Source organism: Stegostoma tigrinum, chromosome 7, assembly GCF_030684315.1.
Source record: "Stegostoma tigrinum isolate sSteTig4 chromosome 7, sSteTig4.hap1, whole genome shotgun sequence".
NCBI classification, from domain to species: Eukaryota; Metazoa; Chordata; class Chondrichthyes; order Orectolobiformes; family Stegostomatidae; genus Stegostoma; species Stegostoma tigrinum.
The window spans coordinates 86,810,793-86,831,302 of record NC_081360.1 but is presented as its reverse complement, the minus strand read 5'-3'; the positions used below and the strand labels follow the sequence as shown (position 1 = coordinate 86,831,302).

Below are 20,510 nucleotides of genomic sequence, written 5' to 3'. Positions count from 1 at the left end.
ATTTAAATATTTGATGAATTGTGCCATCTGAAGAACAGCTTAACTTATTTTTTAAAATCCAAAACATGGAATAAATGATGGAAAATGACTTGCTGTTTTTGATCTTAACCAATAGAAGAACCTATATCATTGAGATCAGGAACCTGATTAATCTTTAATGATGCCCAAGGGCCAGAGAATTAGTGGAAATTAGTTATGTGTTACAGTGCTGAAAATACATGCCAGCTTTACAGTGATGGAATTTTATTATCGTCAGCAAAGCGGATTCAGGAAATCCTAAACACCCAAACCTGCATCTTGCTAAAGCATAGCCTGGGTTACTCTAGTAATGATGAAAGTCATTATACTATTCTGGTTTTCTTTTGAACTTTAACATAACTTAATTTATCTTTTGTTTACCAAGTTACACATTTGCAAGGAACCTTGTTGAGTTTCAACAGAATTCCCCTGCTCATCCATTGTAGCTGTTCCAGAGGAGCAGTGAAAAATGAAAACAGTTATGTCAACACTCTTCTACCAGTCACAGAAGATATGCAGGAGAACTCCTGTCGAAATTCACTCTTTCCTTTAAAACAAATGCAACAAAGTCAGTGGTAACACTTAGTTTAATTTATCTAGCCTTTTCTACAGCTTCCCACTAAAATCCTTAATCTTTTGGTTATATTCTTTCTTTTCCTTCAATGATTTAAACTATAACCTAATTCACCAACAACACTTAACTAAATAACTCTTATGAAATAATAATTGTTAATACATTTGAAATGATGTGAATTAAAACAAATATTACTCACAGTGCTTTGGCTGCACGGCTCTCGTTAACCAACATGTTAACGACTGACACCCAATTAGTAGTGTATCTGATTTATTTCATGTCCTGAAGTACAAATTTTATTGTAACCTGTGATCTGGTGCAGTGTGTGATTTTATGTGGTTTACAGTTCGTCCAGAATACTGGCTGACAGTTTGTCCTTTCCTCCCCGATCTGCACACCTTGTAGATTAAATACAAGGAAAATGTTGGTCAAGGAACTGCAATCTCTGACCTGCCTGAGGTGAAGCGTGTGAAGGAGACACAGAAGAACATCAGCTCGGTAGCTGCTGGTTACATTCCCTTATGTCATCCCATGATCCATCTGGACCACCTAACCCATTCTGTCACTAATCTAAAGTTCATTCATACAGTTTTTCACTAATTTCTGATTCATTTTTCAAATCATCCAAACTCATTTGCATCTATTTTTGAAACATGAACATCTTTGTGAGGATGTTTTTAAGGCTTTTGTAAAATAACTTTTGGAAGAAAACTGTTGATGTGGTAGAATGTCATGTGGGGTAAAAAGAAACACACAATGGCAACAGAAGAGGTTTATTACATATACACACATATGCAAGGCTGCAGTAAATATTAGAGGGAGATAGTCAAGTTGTCAGGATTTGATAGACAAACTCAGAGCAAGGCATTTGATTGTATTGGGAGACTCTGGATCTGAATTTAATGATACAAATTTAGATCACCACTTTTGGAAACTTAAAATCTCGATTGATGTTCAGCTTTATGAATTCAGATTCACTTTGGAATTTTTCAAAAATGAACTTACAATTGTTTTGAAATTTTTCATGCAGATAATGTAGGTGTGGATTTAACACTCAGTGTCAGCCCATCATAATATGAATCTTAAACACAGTTTCGGGATTTTAGCTTTCCTTCATCAGGTTATTTTAAAAAAAAACGATTGCAAGCGATTATAAATTACATGAACTGGCCATTAACATGTTTCCAACATATCCACATTTTATCATAATCGTAAAGACCATTTTAATAAAATAGTTGAGTTTTGAATGTTTCCAATTGTGGGACATGGGTATTGTGGGCTCGGTCAACATTTCTCGCCCATCTGTAGTTGCCCTTGAGAAGATGGTGGTGAGCTGCCATTTTCAACCGTTACAGTCAATGTGCTGTACGAAGATGTCTAACATTATTGTTTCTTTGGTTCAAATTAATTATCCATCATTGTAAGAAAACCAAGTTAAATAAGTTGGTGTTCCATAATATCGTACGTTCCAAATTAATTTAGTTACAGCTTTAAAATATTTAATTGGATTAAAATAGATCAAAAATAATTTTTAGCTGATGCACTATTGGCCTGTATAACACAGGCTGTTTCTGTGTAGTTTGTCATTGCAATGTTTATTATGTTGTGTTACGTTGTGCTTATGGTATATTTGTCATTGTTTGTCATGCATTTATATTTTGCCCTTTCCTCTCTGATCTGCACACTTTTTGTAGATCAAATACAAGGAAAATGTTGGTCAAGGAACTGCAATCTCTGACCTGCCTGAGATTCAGCGTGTAAAAGAGACACAGAAGAACATCAGCTCGGTAGCTGTCAATTTTATTCTTCCCTGTGTTATGTCATAATCCCCCATTTTTTATCCCCCAGTCTTCCTGGCACTAAACACACTTCACTCTCTTCTATTTTGATTTAACTAGAAGTTATTCTAGTATTCTAACAATTCGACTTTTATGGAATTAACCAAAGGCTTTTTTGAGTTCAAAGAGTGATGAATAAGCAAAATCTAATCACCAGACCTAACAAAAAAAAACAAAACCAATTAGATGATGTATTTAACCTGTAGTTGCCTTTCTTTTGCAGTGTGTAGTCTGATATAGTGTTTTTTTTTCATTCTCTTGACTGTCCTCTACTGAAGGTGAGCAAGTTTACCTTAGGGTAGGGAGGCATAAACACAGTCCTCCAGGACATTCCTCACATGGCATTGCCCCCAAATGGAATTACACATATTAATAGTTCACTGGTTAGAACAGATTGCTAAAGATCAGGAATATTTTCTGATTGTTTTTCATTTCCTCGCCTGAAGAACTTGAGACCTGTTCCTAATCTGAACCAGAACCATGAAATTAATAATTGCTTTCAACTCAGAGTGAGACTGATTTGTTGCTGTAGGCCCATGGCAAACTACAAACTCACCTGCTCAGGCCCAGAGAGATGTTAACCCAAGCACTGTGTTTATATATGCACCGACCCTGTCCGAGATCACAGTCCAGTGGAGGGGGGTAGTGGGAGCTGGGGTAATAAGTGACTAAATATTACCAGGGGTCAACTGGAATGGTCTCCAGTCGAATGTATGCCCACTGGTGGGCAGGAAATGATAAGGGTGAAGATGAGCAGGGAGTAGCTTTTTGCTTTCTATTGAAACACAGAGAGAGTAGACAAAGGATGCAGCTTTCAGCCCTAGCTGCTGCTCTCTGGTGGGCTCAACTGCATGAGGAAGCTGTCACCCCCATCTGGAGAAATGCAACTGTACCTTGTGTACTAGCTGGCTTTCCTTAGTCAAATTGTGCCCTCTAGCCTGACTGGAAGTTGTTTCCATTTCAGTTTGTGGCACATTACTTGAAAGAACTCAGCCTTACATTAGGTTGACTTGCATGATTGGAGACTGACTTGTACTCTGAAAGAGGACACCACGCTATCACTATCCCATTTTAATCATGGCTTCCCAATCCCTTCCAACAGTAGTCTGGGAGGCAAATTACTATCTCGGTAAGGGACCTGCTGCCTTTGTGTAGCTTGTACAGGTGGATGACCAACGAAGAATAACCTGGGTTAGTGTGGGATATGTGGCTGGGCATTGTTTTCAGAAAGTATGTGTGCTGTCTGTTTGTCGTGTGCTTACAGTCTGTCCTTTCCTCTCTGATCTGCACACTTTGTAGATCAAATACAAGGAAAATGTTGGTCAAGGAACTGCAATCTCTGACCTACCTGAGGTGCAGCGTGTGAAGGAGACACAGAAGAACATCAGCTCGGTAGCTGCCAGATTGTTTCCCTTTTTCTAACCCACAGTCCCATCTCCTTACTACCCTACATTCCCCACCGCTAAACATAATTAATTATGTTTCCACCTTTCCTTCTTTATTGAAATTTGACTTTTAACATCTTCTAATTTTAGAAACACCTTTTTGTCAAATTCTTTTATCAATTTTGAGATTTTTACATCATTGGCGGGGTCTGGTGGTCGGTGGAAATAACGCGCGAGCAATTTTCAGAGCTGTGCAGAGTGGGGAAAAAAAAGCAACAACTTTAGTATTAAAACCATAATTTTGATTTAAATACACCACTTTGAAGATAATTAACACCACTTGCAGCAAAACAACAAATAAGCAGTCTTTGGAATACGATAGAAGCTGACTCAGAACCACAAAATTAACACTTAGTGTCAGTTTTAACTCTCTTCACAATCTAATTTTTTTTAGTCGAGATTAATTGTTGAGATTTCCAAATTTCAATTAAAAAAAACCTGTCGTTGATCTTTTTGGCCTGCAGTATGTCGTCTAATGTAAAGTATATTTTATTCCTTTTTCTGTTCCCTCCTTGGTTTAAGAGGCTTAATGATATTTTGTCGTAAATGTTCCTGCTGTAGCAAACCATCAAACTCACTCTCTAGCAAGTCACCCTCTTTTTCTGGAATCTAGATTAGAGATAATGGGTTATTCATTTATGGGAGCATCAGTAAGCTACCAATGCAGAATTTGCAAGATTGAAAATTGATGAAGAGGCATCAACACTGGCCTCACAGAATGTGTTTTCCATCACAATCACAGAGTCTCTGAAGCTGATTATGGTTTCACCACATGTTGCTGTAGCTGTTAGCTCAGCACATGCTAAATTAAAACTGCTTCAATTTGCTAGAGTAATTCTCTCCCCTTGGCCACTGAGGGAGATTCCAGTGCGTTATGTTATTTGGGAGATTGCAATGTATAGTGCCAGTTTGTGACTTGTCTATATAAGGTTTATATAAAAGTCCATGTATTATTGAAGACCTGGAAGTCCCTCTCCTCTCTGTTTTTATATGTTGTTTTGTCCTTTGAAGCACTCCTTAAAATTCACTTCTCTTTAGTTCCCTGTTGCCTTATGTGCTTTGGTGTCAAGTTTTGCTTTGTAATGGTTCCTCTGAAGCACCTTTCAGAGGTTTTCCTACAATAAAGGTGCTATATAAATACTGATATTTTTTGATGTTATTTGTTTGTCATGTGCTTACAGTCTGTCCTTTCCTCCCCGATCTGCACATTTTGTAGATCAAATACAAGGAAAATGTTGGTAAAGGAACTGCAATTTCTGACCTGCCTGAGGTGCAGCGTGTGAAGGAAACACAGAAGAACATCAGTTTGGTAGATGACAGTTTGATTTCCCCCCTTTTTTTATTAACCCATTATCTTCCCACAACTTTTGATCCAATGTTTTCTACCACTAGTTAAGTTTTTGCTATCACTTTTCAAAATGATTTTAACATTGATCAATTCATAACTTTTTTGTAACATATGCAAGCTTTTTTAAAATTTGAGATTTATATATTATTCAAGGTGAAAAATAATTAATGGTTAAGTAATGTTTTGTCAGGCTTTACAACACAGTGCAATGATGAAGTGTACAGAAAACAAAGTAACCAAACTGTGATTGTAACATGAATACAGCACCAATAGGTTCTAAAATCGCAGTTTCCAAAAATCAGCAGGTAAACAGGCTTGAGCATCTTGATAGATTTTGAATCAGAAGCACAAAGTTAAAGTCCAGCTCTGTACTTTTCGTACCTCGAAGTGAGAACTTATTACTTTAGGTTTGTGAACTTGGAATAATTTTGAACTATCATGAAGCTTTAGGAACAGAAGCCGTTACATATGTAGCTAGGGATGAGTGGAATTGGAACTGCATGAGCTGTTAAACATACATCCTTTTTATCTCTTTTGAGTAGACTCCTTTTGTTGGTACATATGTGTATGGTGGCGTCAAATGGGCAAACTGCACAATGCCATCATCAATACATTACAAGATATACAATCGTAATTTTGCTCATGTAACCTATGATTTTTGTTGTGTCAGTAGTGTATGGTTTGTTATAACATGTACTTTCTGCCTTCGTTTGTTGAAGGGGAAACTAATATTGTGATATAGACACCAACAGCCCAATCCCCATGTCATCCAAATGGCTCTTTAACTTTAAATATAGGTAGGCTATCCAACAGTGAGAATATTATTATAAAGTTTCATCCTGGCTTTGCAGAATTGGAAATTTCTGACTACAGATCGACATTGAGATTCCCTTTTAATGTTTGGGATACTAAGGCTTGTTTATAGCTCATTATGCATCTTAAATTTATCTTTCAAAATCAATTGGGAGTTAAAGCAATGACACGTGCTGGTTTGTATGAGTTAGTGCTAGACTCGCAGTTATTTTTGCTCACTTGGTCAAAGGGGAGGATTTAATGTGTACGTTGGTGCAGGATGTGAATTGACATTGTTTGTAAAGTGCTTTCATTTTACTGCAACTCTAGATTCTCTCCCTAAAGTTCTCCTCCTCTCCACTTTTCTGTCTCATTTAAGACACTTCTTAAAACCTAGCTCTTCTGTCCAAGTGTTGCCTTGCGTTTATTCACTGTCCAATCTTGTTTGATAGAGTCTCCTGTGAAATATCTTGGAATGTTTTATGGTGCTGCATAAGCTGTCATTGTTTGTTTGTCATGTGCTTACAAACTGTCCTTTCCTCTCCCATCAACACATTTTGTAGATCAAATACAAGGAAAATGTTGGTCAAGGAACTGCAATCTCCGACCTGCCTGAGGTGCAGCGTGTGAAGGAGACACAGAGAAACATCAGCTTGGTAGCTGCCAGTTTGTTTCCCCTTTTTTTAACCTATGATTTAACCTGGCTTTTTCACTATGCAATATTTCTTACCACTAAAAACTATGAGCATCAATTCTTTTTCTAGCCTTTTTTCAAATTTATTTTAACCTTTTCTAATTTTTCAAATATTTTTGCAAAGCTTACTTCAGCTTTTGAACTCATTGTTGATATTCGTACATATATTCGAAGCGGGAACGGCTAATGTGTTAGCTTTGACCTTAAGGAAGTAAGGAAAGTTGAACATAACAAAATGGTGATTTTAATGGTAATATAGCAATTATTGGATAAATTACTCAGTTTCCAGCAAACCAATGGAGAAAATAAACTTCAGCGTATTGAAATTTGAATCGGAACCTCTGTTTGCTAAAATACATATTTTAATCCAGTCTTTCTGCTCTCCTTTGCTAAAAGGCTGACTGATATTCTAGTGAAGACTAATTTATCCCCAAACTTTTATTATCTTTACAACAGACCCCAGTTCTTGAAATGCAGATTAATTTTCGAGATCTACTAATCAGAATTCAATTAGAGATACAGAACTCTGACCTTTACTTTTGAATCCATATCAAGCCTCATGTTCTTGACAAAGAAATCAGTTTGAAAATGTTATTATTCCAATACTGATAAAGTTGCACTGCTTTATCACATTGTTCTGTTGTCCATTCATCAGACATTCAACATTTCATTTTTTCTTTTTCTAAGATGCAAATTATTAATTTTAAGTCTGTTATGTCTATAAATTATATGAAGGCAAATTAGTAAATGAACAATGCACCTAATTTTAATTGAAGAAGTAGAAGATTTTTATAAGTTAAATTAATAACATCGAAGGTGCTCAGTGGTTGAGACTATATACTGAAAATATTCATAGCAAAATTGACTGGCAGTCCCTTTTATATGACTAAGTATGTGTAGAATGATGTTACATATATTTTATTTCCCTCTTTCTGCCTCCCTTTGCTGAAGGGGCTGACTAATATTCATGTTCTGCCAACCATCCATCAGGTAATCCCAGATAGCTTTGCATCCATAATCTGACATGATGGGTAATAAATTCAGATTGTAAATATTCAAGCTATTCTACTGTATGTTAGTGCTATGCTGAAAGATGCTTGTACCCATCAGGCCAGTGAGGGAGACTCCAATATGTGGTGTGTTACAGTCAGTGATTTGACATTTATGTATTACCGTAACTCTGGAAAAAAAACTCCATTACTTCTCTGACTGTCTTTCCTCCCTTAATCCATTCTTCAAATTCTATCAGTTCTACTCAACCAATTACGTGTGTCTTTCATTCCGTTTGATATTGTATCCCGTGAAAGGTCTTGGAGTAGTTTACTCTGGTAAATGTGCTGTATATATGCCAGTTGTTTTGTTTGTTTGTCATGTGCTTACTGTTTGTCCTTTCCTCCCCGATCTGCACACTTTGTAGATCAAATACAAGGAAAATGTTGGTCAAGGAACTGCAATCTCTGACCTGCCTGAGGTGAAGCGTGTGAAGGAGACACAGAAGAACATTAGCTCGGTAGCTGCTGATATGATCTCCCTTTTAACCTGTCATACACCCATTGCTTTTTCTCTCACCTTTTTAAAAGATTTTTGAACATTTTAATGCCATTTTTTCAATGCTCCTTGCAGTTTTGAAATTTATATAGTTTTGAAAATGAAAAATACATTACACATTTTTTGACTTTAAATTGTAGCTTGTATTCAGAAAGTACACAATTATAATATGAAAGTAGCAGCCAAAGCATAAATTACACAGCTCCTAAAGAAGCAGTAGGAATACAGGTAAATAATTACATTTTGATGGGATTGAATCATAAGCTCACAGCTATCGTTTACCTGTTCTTTTATTGCTGAGACACAACTTTAATACTTAAGATTTTTGAATACAGATTAATTTTGTTGACACCTACAGTCCACCTTTTGGCCTATAGAGTGAAATTGAATGAATGCATATTATGTTCTCTTCTTTCCGCCTTTGCTAATTGGAAGCTGACATTGTGGTATAGATTCATGGTTCTGCACTAGTTCATCATATTAGTTTATCAAGTAGCATTCCTTAATAAGCAGGCAATTCAACTCTCTGAGCATCACTACAAATCTTCATTCCAACTTCGGATAAGCAGAAATTGCTGTATAGACACCAACGCTGGTATTCCTGCTATAAATTTTCTCCTCCAACCTCAGGAATGCTGAGACCATCTCAGCAGATGATGTTTGTAATTGTTGTAATATGGATAGGGTATTAAAACAAGTCAACTTGCTGGTGAGTGAGAGTCAATGTCAAACTGCTTGACGACCTTACCCACCAGGCAAATGGAAAAGAACTCCATTTGTGGTTCAGTGTAGTCTGTGGCTTGACTTCATTTGAATAAAATCTGTACCTGTTACTGTGCCAGGAATTCTACACATTCTTGGTTTCCTCCTATGAGATATTCCTTAGCAGCTGTTCCTGTTGTAGTAGATCCCAGTCTCATGTTGCTTAAGGTGTTTTGTTGTCAAAGTTTGTTCATTGGCATGGCTCCTCTGAAGTACAAAAACCCTGTGCAAATGCTGGTTGTTTCGTCTCTTGTTTGTCATGTGCTTACTGTTTGTCCTTTCCTCTCTGATCTGCACACCTTGTAGATCAAGTACAAGGAAAATGTTGGTCAAGGAACTGCAATCTCTGACCTGCCTGAGGTGCAGCGTGCGAAGGAGACACAGAAGAACATCAGCTCGGTAGTTGCTAGTTTGATTCCCTTTTTTTAAAAAATATCTCATGATGTTCCCCCCCACCCATCCAAAATTTCCTACTAGCAAACACAATTAGTGTCCCTTTTTTCTAATTGCTTTTGAAATTTATCTAACCTTTCACAACATTTGTGAAACTATTTTCATGAAATATACATTCTGTTAATTTTGAGATGCATATTTTATTGAGGGATGAAATCTTAACCAGGAAGCATTTTTTTTCAAGAGCTTATAAAGATGTGGAGAGAGAAAATAAATTAAAAATCGGTAGTAAGAAAAAACATGTTTGCAATATCAGTGCAGCATCTATAAATAGATTCTATAAGTTTCAGGAAAATGACAGGAAAGCAGGATTTGGAATGTTGATGGAGTTTGAATACAAACCTCAAAGCTAAAATTTAAGTCTTGTTATCTGCAGATCAAAACTTATAGGGGATGTGTTAAAGATTTTTGAGTCCAGATTGCTTTTTGATATGTCTACAATGTACATTTATATCTTCATGTTCTGGCAGCCCTCCTCTACCTCAGATGAGGGTATGTGCTTGGATATTAGGTTTGCCATTCAAATGTGCAAATGTAGTATAAAGCTTCACCCTGATTTTCCTGAAGCACAAATTGCTGAATAGGCACCAGCAGCATTCCTGGTTGACTTTTTTTCCTTCACTGACCCAGTAGCTCTTTCCTTGTTGTCATGGTGTTGTGTGCACCTCAGACTGGGAATGAAAAGAGGTTAGAATCATAGAATAGAACCATAGAATCGAACCATAGAATCATAGGATCCCTACAGTATGGAAATTGCTTTCTGGTTTGTGAGTATTGATGGTAAAATGGTTGTTGCTAGGACACGGGCAGAGAATCCAATCTCCAGTGCGGTACAGATTGTGACGCTACGTTGTTCGTTTGAAGTTTTTGTGTTATTGTAGTTCAGAATTCCTCTTTAAACCTTTCTATCTCTCTATTCAATGCAAAGGAACTCCTTAAAATACATCTTCTCAATCAACTCTTTTTTTTGCCACTTATTTAGCTCCATGTCAAATTTTGTTCAATATTTGCTCATCTGAAGCACGAGGGGACATTTTATATTGTTCAAGTTCTATGTAAATGCAAATTGTTTTTTGTTTGTCACATGCTTACGGTTTGTCCTTTCCTCTCTGATCTGCACACTTTGTAGATCAAATACAAGGAAAATGTTGGTCAAGGAACTGCAATCTCTGACCTACCTGAGGTGCAGCGTGTGAAGGAGACACAGAAGAACATCAGCTCGGTAGCTGCTGGCTTGATCCCTGTGTTAACCCTTGATTTCCCAAACCCCACCCCCAACTTTACTCCCCAACCATTCAAATCACTAAAAAAAACACTTGTACAATTTCCTCCTTTTCTTCAATTTCCTCCTCGCTGTCATCTTAACAGATTCCACCCGATTGCTGAAACAAAAACTTTTGAAATTAATATCAGCTCTGTTTTCCTCAAGGTGTTTGACATTTGTTTTAACTTTGAGATGTTTGTGGAACTAACTGAAGGTTATGTGTTTCTCTGAAGACAATTTTACTGAGACGTAACTAAGAATGTCAGGATTGTTCGGGGTACGTTGGCAGTCCTGAATGTCTTTTTAACACGCCATAATTATAATTAAATCAAACAGCAGTGTAACTTAAATGCACATTACATCTGGAATACATGTCAATTAAACTCAAAGGCCTTTAAATACAAAATTAGTCAGAGCGTGTTTGTAATTTAAATCAGAACTTCAGATACAGAGCTCCTTAGAATTAAAGTTCTGCTTTTAATTGTTTTAATTTGAAGTTAGTTTTGAACGAATGTGAAACCAATTTTGATTGGTGGCAATTAACTATCAACTTGAATTGTAAGAATCTGCTTTGATTTCCTGCAAATTATTTTGGCATTTATAGCGATACGTATAAGAAATGGCCAAGGAGAATTCTCCACATCAGTTTTGACAATCTCCTTCTGTGTCTTGTGGCAAAACCAACTGAAAACAAAATGGCTACAGTCACTTGAAATAGTTGTCCATAATTTTTGTCCTTTATAGGGTAAGTAAGGCCTGGAGCCAAAGGAGAGGACGCCAGAATTCCTGCTTCTGAGCCTGGAGGATATGTTTTCCTAATGAACCTGTTCAGATATATTATTGCGCACCTCTGGAGCAGATGGGGGCTTGAACCCAGACTGCCTGGTCTAGGAGCAGGAACAATACCACTGTACCACACAAGACCTCTGAGCCTGAAGGTGGTCTCTGTGTGTATCTGTGGCACTCAGTACATTTGAGTAAGCATAGATTTTACGGCCTCTCCAAAGTCACTCTTGGACCTCATCCCTAAAATCATCACCAGGTCAGCAGCAAATTTATTGCTTTCCAGCTTCATTATATACGGTTATGTAGGAGTCAAGGGATCAGTGAAATTATGCCAATTATCCTGGAGGGCATTGTTGGACATGATTGTGAGATTTCTTTCAGGGATGAAAACATGGAATTTTGCCATGGTTAGTTGTATTCCTTTAAAGTGACCTTATTGCAAAACATGTTCACAAGTTTGATTTTGAATAACTAACTAATTTTCCAACTAACCAACTTTTTATTGTCAATTTGCTTCATTTCAAACGGACATCACATTGAACTTCCGAACTGAATTTTTCTTTGATAGTTTGTGATTACTTTGAGATTGTTATTATTTGAGTTGTGACTTGTTGCAGTTTGTGTCAGTCTGTGTTACTGTTTGTCATGTGCTGACAGTTGTCCTTTTTTTCCTCCTGATCTACACACTCGGTAGATCAAGTACAAGGAATGTATTGGGAAAGGAACTGCAATCTCTGACCTGCCTGAGGTGAAGCGTGTAAAAGAGACACAGAAGAACATCAGCTCGGTAGCTGTTGGTTTTGATTCCCTGTGCTAACCTGTGATTTCACCTTCCCACAGCACTAAACACAAGCCATACCATTTCAATTGTTTTCATTTGCTTCATATCCTGTGTGTTTATATTTACATTTTTCTAATTGTTTTGAAATGAGTATTTTTTGTGGAGCTTAAACCAGGGCTGTGCCAACTTTAAGGGATTCTACAAAGAGAAAAATAAGGCAGTTTTCAGAATTTCTGTTTCAAATTACTTTAAGAAAAATAATCTGCAATGTTAAACAAAGATCAAAGGTTGCATAAAACATTGTTACCCCTTCAGAATCAATGCTTCACTGGACGTGGTGTCCTTTAGAAGTTCGCTGGATTCAGGCTGTTTTGAAATCAGCATTTCTCTGGATTGAGAATTTTACTGAATTCAATTCTCTGTTGGATTCAGTGGCTCAATGTTGGACATGCCTAAGCCATATCTTCAGTTCCAATTTGTTTCATCAACATTTTATTGTACAGCATCAGGCCTTTGGTGCTGCTTCATCAGCTCAAATAAGTTGTGTAGCTGCAATGATCTTTCTTCTGTGAAATCTGAAATCATGCCAGTTCACACATTAGTTTTAATTTCAAATGTTCTTGGGAATGCATGAGAATGTATCCAGATGCAATGAATGTCAGGAAATCAGCACCCAAATTTGCTAACATCAAAATACAAATTAACTCTGTTTTTAATCTACTTACATTGAGGAAAGCATAAATTCTCATTCATTATAAATATGAGTGAATGGTTGTTCTACTATCTTTACTTCTGGGCAACATAAGTATTGTCTTTACCTCCAGATTAAACATGATCTAAGATATTTCTCATTCAGACTAATTAAAACACAGGTAATGTGCTGAAAGTACTTGCATTTTGATGCAAATAAGAATATTTTTCTGATTGCCTGCTATATTCAGGAAATGGGTAAATCCATTCTCTGAAACCAAATTTTGGCATAGCCCTGGTCTATTTTCTCATCCATTATGTTTTCACTAAAGCTGTTTCATTTTTACTTTTAATGGAAACTAATTTTTTTAAACGTCTTATGTTTTTAACTTCTGAACATTCATTTTTAACCTCGTTGAGTTTTATTTCTGTTGAGCATTGAAGAAAATCTTCTACAAAGGTTGAATTTTTTTTCTCTTTTCATTTGGGTGCTTTAATTCTGCAGGTCTTATACAAAGAGAACCTGGGTAAAGGGACTGCAGTGGTGTACACCCCAGAGATGCAGCGCGTTAAACGCAATCAAGAAAACATTAGCTCGGTATTTAAGAAAAATACCATATTCACCATTTTCCTTTGCATTCTAACTTATTCCCCTTTTTTAAAATGCTTTTTCCCCCTCCTTTCTCATTCTTAATACCATATTTACCATGGCATTTTCATCTATAACTATTGGTACTCCAAAGGCCCATTGACAAAAAAAATCAAAGACTATCCGTAAGAGCAAATTGGGATTTAATTGGTGCCCCACAAATTCACCTAGTTTGTTAGTGTGAGAGGGAAAACACAGGATAACATCTTTGATTGTGGTGCTATTACTTGGTTGAAAATTTACTCAGCTTTTTAAAATAGAAAAAAGTGATGGAAAATTAGGCACTACAAAAAAAAAGGAAGGCAAAGTAATACCTGTGAAATTTTGTGGTTGCTTCATGACCCCACTGTTGAGGTGTCTTGTTTTTCTAGCTGGGAATTGTCTGTTAATTCACCTCTTGTCCTTACACATATGTGCAGGCCAGTGAAATACGAAAAACAAAAACATAGTGCCCACCATTGCGCATCTCTACCATACACACACTCAGTTTACTGTTCAATTGTGACTTGAATGCCCCTAAGACCTGTGTCTCCAGAAGGATATCCTGTTGTAGTCCAATAATTGGTCCTGCTTAATCTAACTTCATTTCCTTGCACTTATTCCTTTTGGAATGTGCCTTTTTCACTTTTTTTATTAAGTTTTCTATCCTGATAAACAGTACATTCTCTGTTTCAATGTCATCTTACGGATTTCATGTCCTATAAATCATTTGGAAACTGTAACAAATAACTTAACAAAATTGTTTGCTCTAATGCTAACCAGTTTGTTGGTGGACGGTCCTTGTCCTGTGCAATGTTAACCTTAGAAACGATGGCAGTACCAAATTTGGACAAGGTGCTTTCTATAAACCACAGAAGGATAACCAAACAATTTATGGCTAAACGTGTTTGCAGCAGAGACCAGGGAACATGCTTTTAGTTAAAGCAGCAAAATCTTTTCCATTTTGGATAAGGGAACATATGAAATAATGAGTGATAATGGGAACTGCAGATGCTGGAGAATCCAAGATAATAAAGTGTGAAGCTGGATGAACACAGCAGGCCCAGCAGCATCTCAGGAGCACAAAAGCTGACATTTCGGGCCTAAACCCTTCATCAGAGGGCTCTCTGATGATGGGTCTAGGCCCGAAACGTCAGCTTTTGTGCTCCTGAGATGCTGCTTGGCCTGCTGTGTTCATCTAGCTTCACACTTTATTTTATGAAATAATGATCCTAGTTTGATTGGCTATTTTTTCCATTTCTTATTTTGTTTGAAAGGACCAATAAAAATACGAAAACATTGAGTAATAGAGAAACTTCTTTAAAATTACATCTCTACTGCTAATGTGAATTATTTTTGGATATATTCATGTTGAGGAGACCAGTAGCATTATAATGCAAATCAGAAATATGTTGTCATTTTTTTTCCCTCTTATACCTCCAAGCCAAAGGTTGAAAATTAAATGCACTAACTTGCTTCAGTCTTCTTCCTAACAAAATAGCTAACCCTATCATCACCACAACTGTGCATCTAGGTACAGTAAATGTGGAGAAATGAGAAATCCTACTCCAGGATAGTCCGTTCAGCAGTTTCCCCTTCCTCTTACAGATACTATACTCTGACAGCTTCCGGAAGCAAGTACAAGGTCGGGCAGCTTATGTATTGGACACACCAGAGATGAGACGTGTTCGGGATTCTCAGCGCAACATATCAACGGTATGTTATTTGTCAGTGTCTGCCCCCATCATGTGTTTCTTTTTAGTTCTTAAGATGTTCTAAACACTCTTATGTTATCCTTCCAATTAAGCATTTGTATTAAATGCAGTCCTTGGATGAGGCATACTCTCAATAAAAATGACATAAGCATATTTAGTGTGTTCCATAAATCAAAGATAAAGTAGAAACCAAATTTGTCTGAAATCTATTCTTCATGTTTTCTCCCCTAATTTACCTTTTACCTTCTAAAAGTGGTCATTCATGAGGTCCATTGCTTCAGTACCTTGCTGAGGTTGCCATTCTACAAAATATAAGCTTAATATTGGGTGACTAGCTATTTGACAAAGAAATGTGGTTACAGTCCAACATCTCAAGGCCAAACATATCATTTCTTTATACATTGCCCTTACACTTTCCAGTAGGATTCACTGGCTTGTGATCATAATCCACAAGACCATAATCGTTGGTGTCCTGCTCTACTTCTGCTGGAGTTAACTATTATAGCACAGACCAAGCATCTTTGTGGTCTTTACTGTTGTTGTTTTGGTCCTGTCAGTGAACAACATTCCAGATATAAACCTTGTTCACATCAATAAAGTAATAAAGCAACATGAGGTTGCCTTATATCTACTACTGTTCTTTGTTAAGAATTTAAGATGTTAACCACAATATTTCTTAGAACAGATTACACGTTTGACATAACTTCCAATCAAAATAAGCTCATTCTCTGTAGGTATAATGTGTCACTAGATTTTTCAATACATTTATCCCTGACAGTACTATCACACTCCCAAGTTACACCCAAAATGAATGTGAAATACTTTATACTACCATAACAATTAAGAGCCTGCAAAAAGTTGTGCAGGTATGGATCAAAATGAATAGTTTGTTAATAATCCAATAACTCTCTCATTTAAAATTTATTTGCTTATTATATGCACTGGACCAATCACACAAAACCACTGTTACAATCTCTGTAGCGATCATTCAAATTTAAACAGGAAGTGAAATACCTAGTGATTAGCAAAGAACAAAGAACAAAAAACCTACAGCACAGGAACAGGCCCTTCGGCCCTCCAAGCCTGCGCCGATCAAGATCCTCTGACTAACCTGTCATCTATTTTCTAACGGTCTGTGTCCATTTGCTCCCTGCCCATCCATGTACCTGTCCAAATATATCTTAAAAGATGCTAATGTGTCTGCGTCTATCACCTCCGCTAGCAATGCGTTCCAGGCACCCACCACCCTCTGTGTAAAGAACTCTCCACGCATATCTCCCTTAAACATTCCTCCTCTCACTTTGAACTCATGATCCCTAGTAAATGAGTCCCCCACTCTGAGGGAAAAAACTTCTTGCTGTCCACCTTGTCTATACCCCTCATGATTTTGTAGACCTCAATCAGGGTCCCCCTCAATCTCTGACTTTCGAATGAAAATAATCCTAATCTACTCAACCTCTCTTCATAGCTAGCACCCTCCATACCATGCAACATCCTGGTGAACCTCCTCTGCACCCTCTCCAAAGCATCCACATCCTTTTGGTAATGTGGCGACCAGAACTGTACACAGTACTCCAAATGTGGCCAAACCCAAGTCCTATACAACTGCAACATGACCTGCCAACACTAGTACTCACTACCCCGCCCAATGAAGGAAAGCATGCCATACGCCTTCTTGACCACCCTATTGACCTGCGTTGTCACCTTCAGGGAACAATGGACCTGAACACCCAGATCTCGCTGTACATCAATTTTCCCTAGGACTTTTCCATTTACTGTATAGTTTGCTCTTGAATTTGATCGTCCAAAATGCATTACCTCGCATTTGCCCGGATTGAACTCCATCTACCATTTATCTGCCCAACTCTCCAGTCTATCTATATTCTGCTGTAATCTTTGACAGTCCCCTTCACTATCTGCTACTCCACCAATCTTAGTGTCATCTGCAAACTTGCTGATCAGACCACCTACACCTTCCTCCAGATCATTTACATATATCACAAACAACAGTGGTCCCAGCACAGATCCCTGTGGAACACCACTGGTCACAGGTCTCCAATTTGAGAAACTTCCTTCTACTACTACTCTGTCTCCTGTTGCCTAGCCAGTTTTTTATCCACTGAGCTAGCACACCCTGGACCCCATGTGACTTCACTTTCTCCATCAGCCTGGCATGGGGAACCTTATCAAACGCCTTACTGAAGTCCATGTATATGACATCTACAACCTTTCCCTCATCAATCAACTTTGTCACGTCCTTAAAGAATTCTATTAAGTTGGTAAGACATGACCTTCCCTGCACAAAACCATGTTGCCTATCACTGATAAGCCCATTTTCTTCCAAATGGGAATAGATCCTATCCCTCAGTATCTTCTCCAGTAGCTTTCCTACCACTGACGTCAGGCTCACCAGTCGATAATTACCTGGATTATCCTTGCTACCCTTCTTAAACAAGGGGACAACATTAGCAAGTCTCCAGTCCTCTTGGTACCTCACCCGTGTCTAAGGATGCTGCAAAGATATCTGTTAAGGCCCCGGCTATTTCCTCTCGCGCTTCCCTCAGTCACCTGGGATAGATCCTGGGGACTTGTCCACCTTGATGCCTTTTAGGATACCCAACACTTCCTCCTTCCTTATGTCAACTTGACCTAGAGTAAGCAAACATCTATCCCTAACCTCAACATCTGTCATGTCCCTCTCCTGGATTAATGGGAAGAAATTACACAAAATTGTTTTTTAAAACAAAGACAAACAGTACTACATAATGTTAAACAAAACAAGTACTACTAACAAGGAGGTAGCAAGAACTGTAGATGCTGGAGTCAGAGTCAATACAGTGTCGAGCAGGAGAAACACAACAGGCCAAGCAGCATCAGAACAGTAGGAAAGTTAGCCTCTGCTGCCTGGCTTGCTGTGTTCCTCCAAGTATTCCTAACAAGATGCTTTTGTTCAGGCTGAAGGATAGATCCATGTATCCTTCTGGAATTCACCAAGCATGCCATAACTCATTGGAATTCATTCCAGTTTCTTCTCTGTTCTAGCTTTTCTCTGAAGTACAAAGTTTCATGGGATCCTTTTATTGGCATTTGACGAAATGATCTGCCAACTTTTCTTCAAAGTCACAACTATGGACTTATCAGCTCATGCTTAAGTTCACCACATGCTCCAAGATTACTTTCACATTGAGGGGTCCTCATGATAATTTCTTCTTGCACTAATCTAGGAAAATCTTCCAGCCTCTCTTTCCCTCAAACTTTGTCTCCAAATTGAACACCATCTACTAACACATTACAAATAATTGATGCATTTTCTCGGTTTATGCTGCAGGCCTTGCTAACATTTATCTCTTTTGTTTACGCAGTTCAAGTGAGTTGATGCTGTCCACTCCTGCTAACTTTCTGCTTCTGTGCGCAAACTCTTCCACTGACAAATTACACCATGAAACATTGCCTCCCCACAGAGTTAATATTCATGGCAATGTGCCATATGTGGGATATTCAAAACAGAAAAGTGAATCACGTATCTTTTCCTTTCAAAACAACTCCTTTGATTTTGTGAAGCACATGACTATATCTTTAATGGACAGTAACTGCCCTCTGTCCAGACTCCTTGGTTGCTCCAAGAAACTGTCTTATTTCAAAGAGGCTCTTAACCCTTTGGACTATAATTAACTCGGCTATTTACCAGTTCCTCAACGTAGTGTTTCCAGTCATCTAGAGTTAACATTTTACATCCTAAAACTAAATTTTTGGAATTACATAAATTAAGGAATCAGATAGATGGAACAGTAGAATAATAGGAAGTGTAAAAAACATTGAGTTGATAAAGGAACTATAGCAAAGAATACTTATCAGAGATAATGGGAACTGCAGATGCTGGAGAATCCGAGATAACAAAGTGTGGAGCTGGATGAACACAGCAGGCCAAGCAGCATCAGAGGAGCACTTTTCTCATGAAGGGTCTAGGACCGAAACGTCAGCTTTTGTGCTCCTAAGATGCTGCTTGGCCTGCTGTGTTCATCCAGCTCCACACTTTGTTATATAGCAAAGAATATACATGCATTCATTTACAACTTTGTTTCCCTTAGTTTTTGTCATGGATGTGTTTTGAAATTCTCCCTTTTTCCATGTGGTCTCGTTTATTCAATTTAAAAAAAAGAGTGCACAGCTGACTTCAACACTAGTTGCCATGTTTCCGAAGATGATTGTTAGGAAATTAGTGCCCAGTAATGAGTATTGCTCATGATGTCCCACACTTGTTATGGTTCAGATCAGGAACCATCTGGAGCTGCCTCGGAACTTACAACAGTCTCTATCCGCTGCAATAAACCCAATTGCAATAACATTTGGTACCACAATTGACATTTTAATTTCCTTTTAATTGTCACCTCATCTTAAGTGGTCGTATTTTACCACTAGGTCAGTATTTTGTGAAACCTAACACTTCGGAACATGAGAACACAGTAGAGACTGACCCTTTAACTTGTAGCGTCTCTTACCTTGCAGGGGAATGCTGTCTCTTTTAGGAGATGCTGCTTTTGTTACTTGTTCTATTGGCTGACATTTTTTTTAAGAAAATAGAAATTACTTCTTTTGCTAAGTATTTCCCAATTTTAAAGGTGAAATACCATGAAGACTTTGAGAAAACCAAGGGAAGCTTCACGCCTGTAGTCACTGATCCTATTACAGAGCGTGTGAAGAAAAACATGCAAGACTTCAGCGACATCAGCTACCGTGGCATTCAAAGACGGGTCGTGGAGATGCAGAGGCGACGTGTGGAAAATGAAGCCGAGAGCCTCACAGGTTGGTGACTGGTTTGAATGCCTCTGTAGCTGCTATCACGAGCACAACTCAAAAAAAAATCAAAACACTGTGTAAACTAGCCTTGGGTACGGATGATCGAGGGTGCCGTCTTATCAAAACGTTTAAAATGTTAAAAAGAGTTGATCGGGTGGAAACTCTACTCTCTGGTGGGGCGTCAAAAGCAAGGGCACAACATCCTAAAATTACAGTTCTGAGGAAGGGTCACCAGACCTGAAACGTTAACTGTTTTCTTCTTCACAGATGCTGCCAGACCTGCTGAGCTTTTCCAGCAACGTTGTTGTTGTTCCTGATTTACAGCATCCGCAGTTCTTTTGGGTATTTTCCCCCCCTAAAATTACAGCTGGATTATA

General features: G+C 37.9%; 1 protein-coding gene across 24 annotated transcripts in view; it reads left to right on the top strand.

Moving 5' to 3' along the window:
• neb (nebulin) overlaps positions 1-20,510 on the top strand; it is a 275,824-nt gene that overhangs the window by 243,984 nt on the left and 11,330 nt on the right. For 11 of the 24 annotated variants that reach the window (XM_059647492.1, XM_059647488.1, XM_059647498.1 and 8 more), the window contains 12 exons: positions 998-1,090; positions 2,287-2,379; positions 3,730-3,822; positions 5,092-5,184; positions 6,579-6,671; positions 8,127-8,219; positions 9,326-9,418; positions 10,602-10,694; positions 12,217-12,309; positions 13,499-13,591; positions 15,230-15,337; positions 19,956-20,139. In XM_059647492.1, the coding sequence (XP_059503475.1) occupies positions 998-1,090; positions 2,287-2,379; positions 3,730-3,822; positions 5,092-5,184; positions 6,579-6,671; positions 8,127-8,219; positions 9,326-9,418; positions 10,602-10,694; positions 12,217-12,309; positions 13,499-13,591; positions 15,230-15,337; positions 19,956-20,139 (1,222 nt within the window). The remainder of the gene's footprint in view (positions 1-997; positions 1,091-2,286; positions 2,380-3,729; positions 3,823-5,091; positions 5,185-6,578; positions 6,672-8,126; positions 8,220-9,325; positions 9,419-10,601; positions 10,695-12,216; positions 12,310-13,498; positions 13,592-15,229; positions 15,338-19,955; positions 20,140-20,510) is intronic. The other 13 variants (XM_059647509.1, XM_059647493.1, XM_059647506.1 and 10 more) reach the window with 11 other exon arrangements.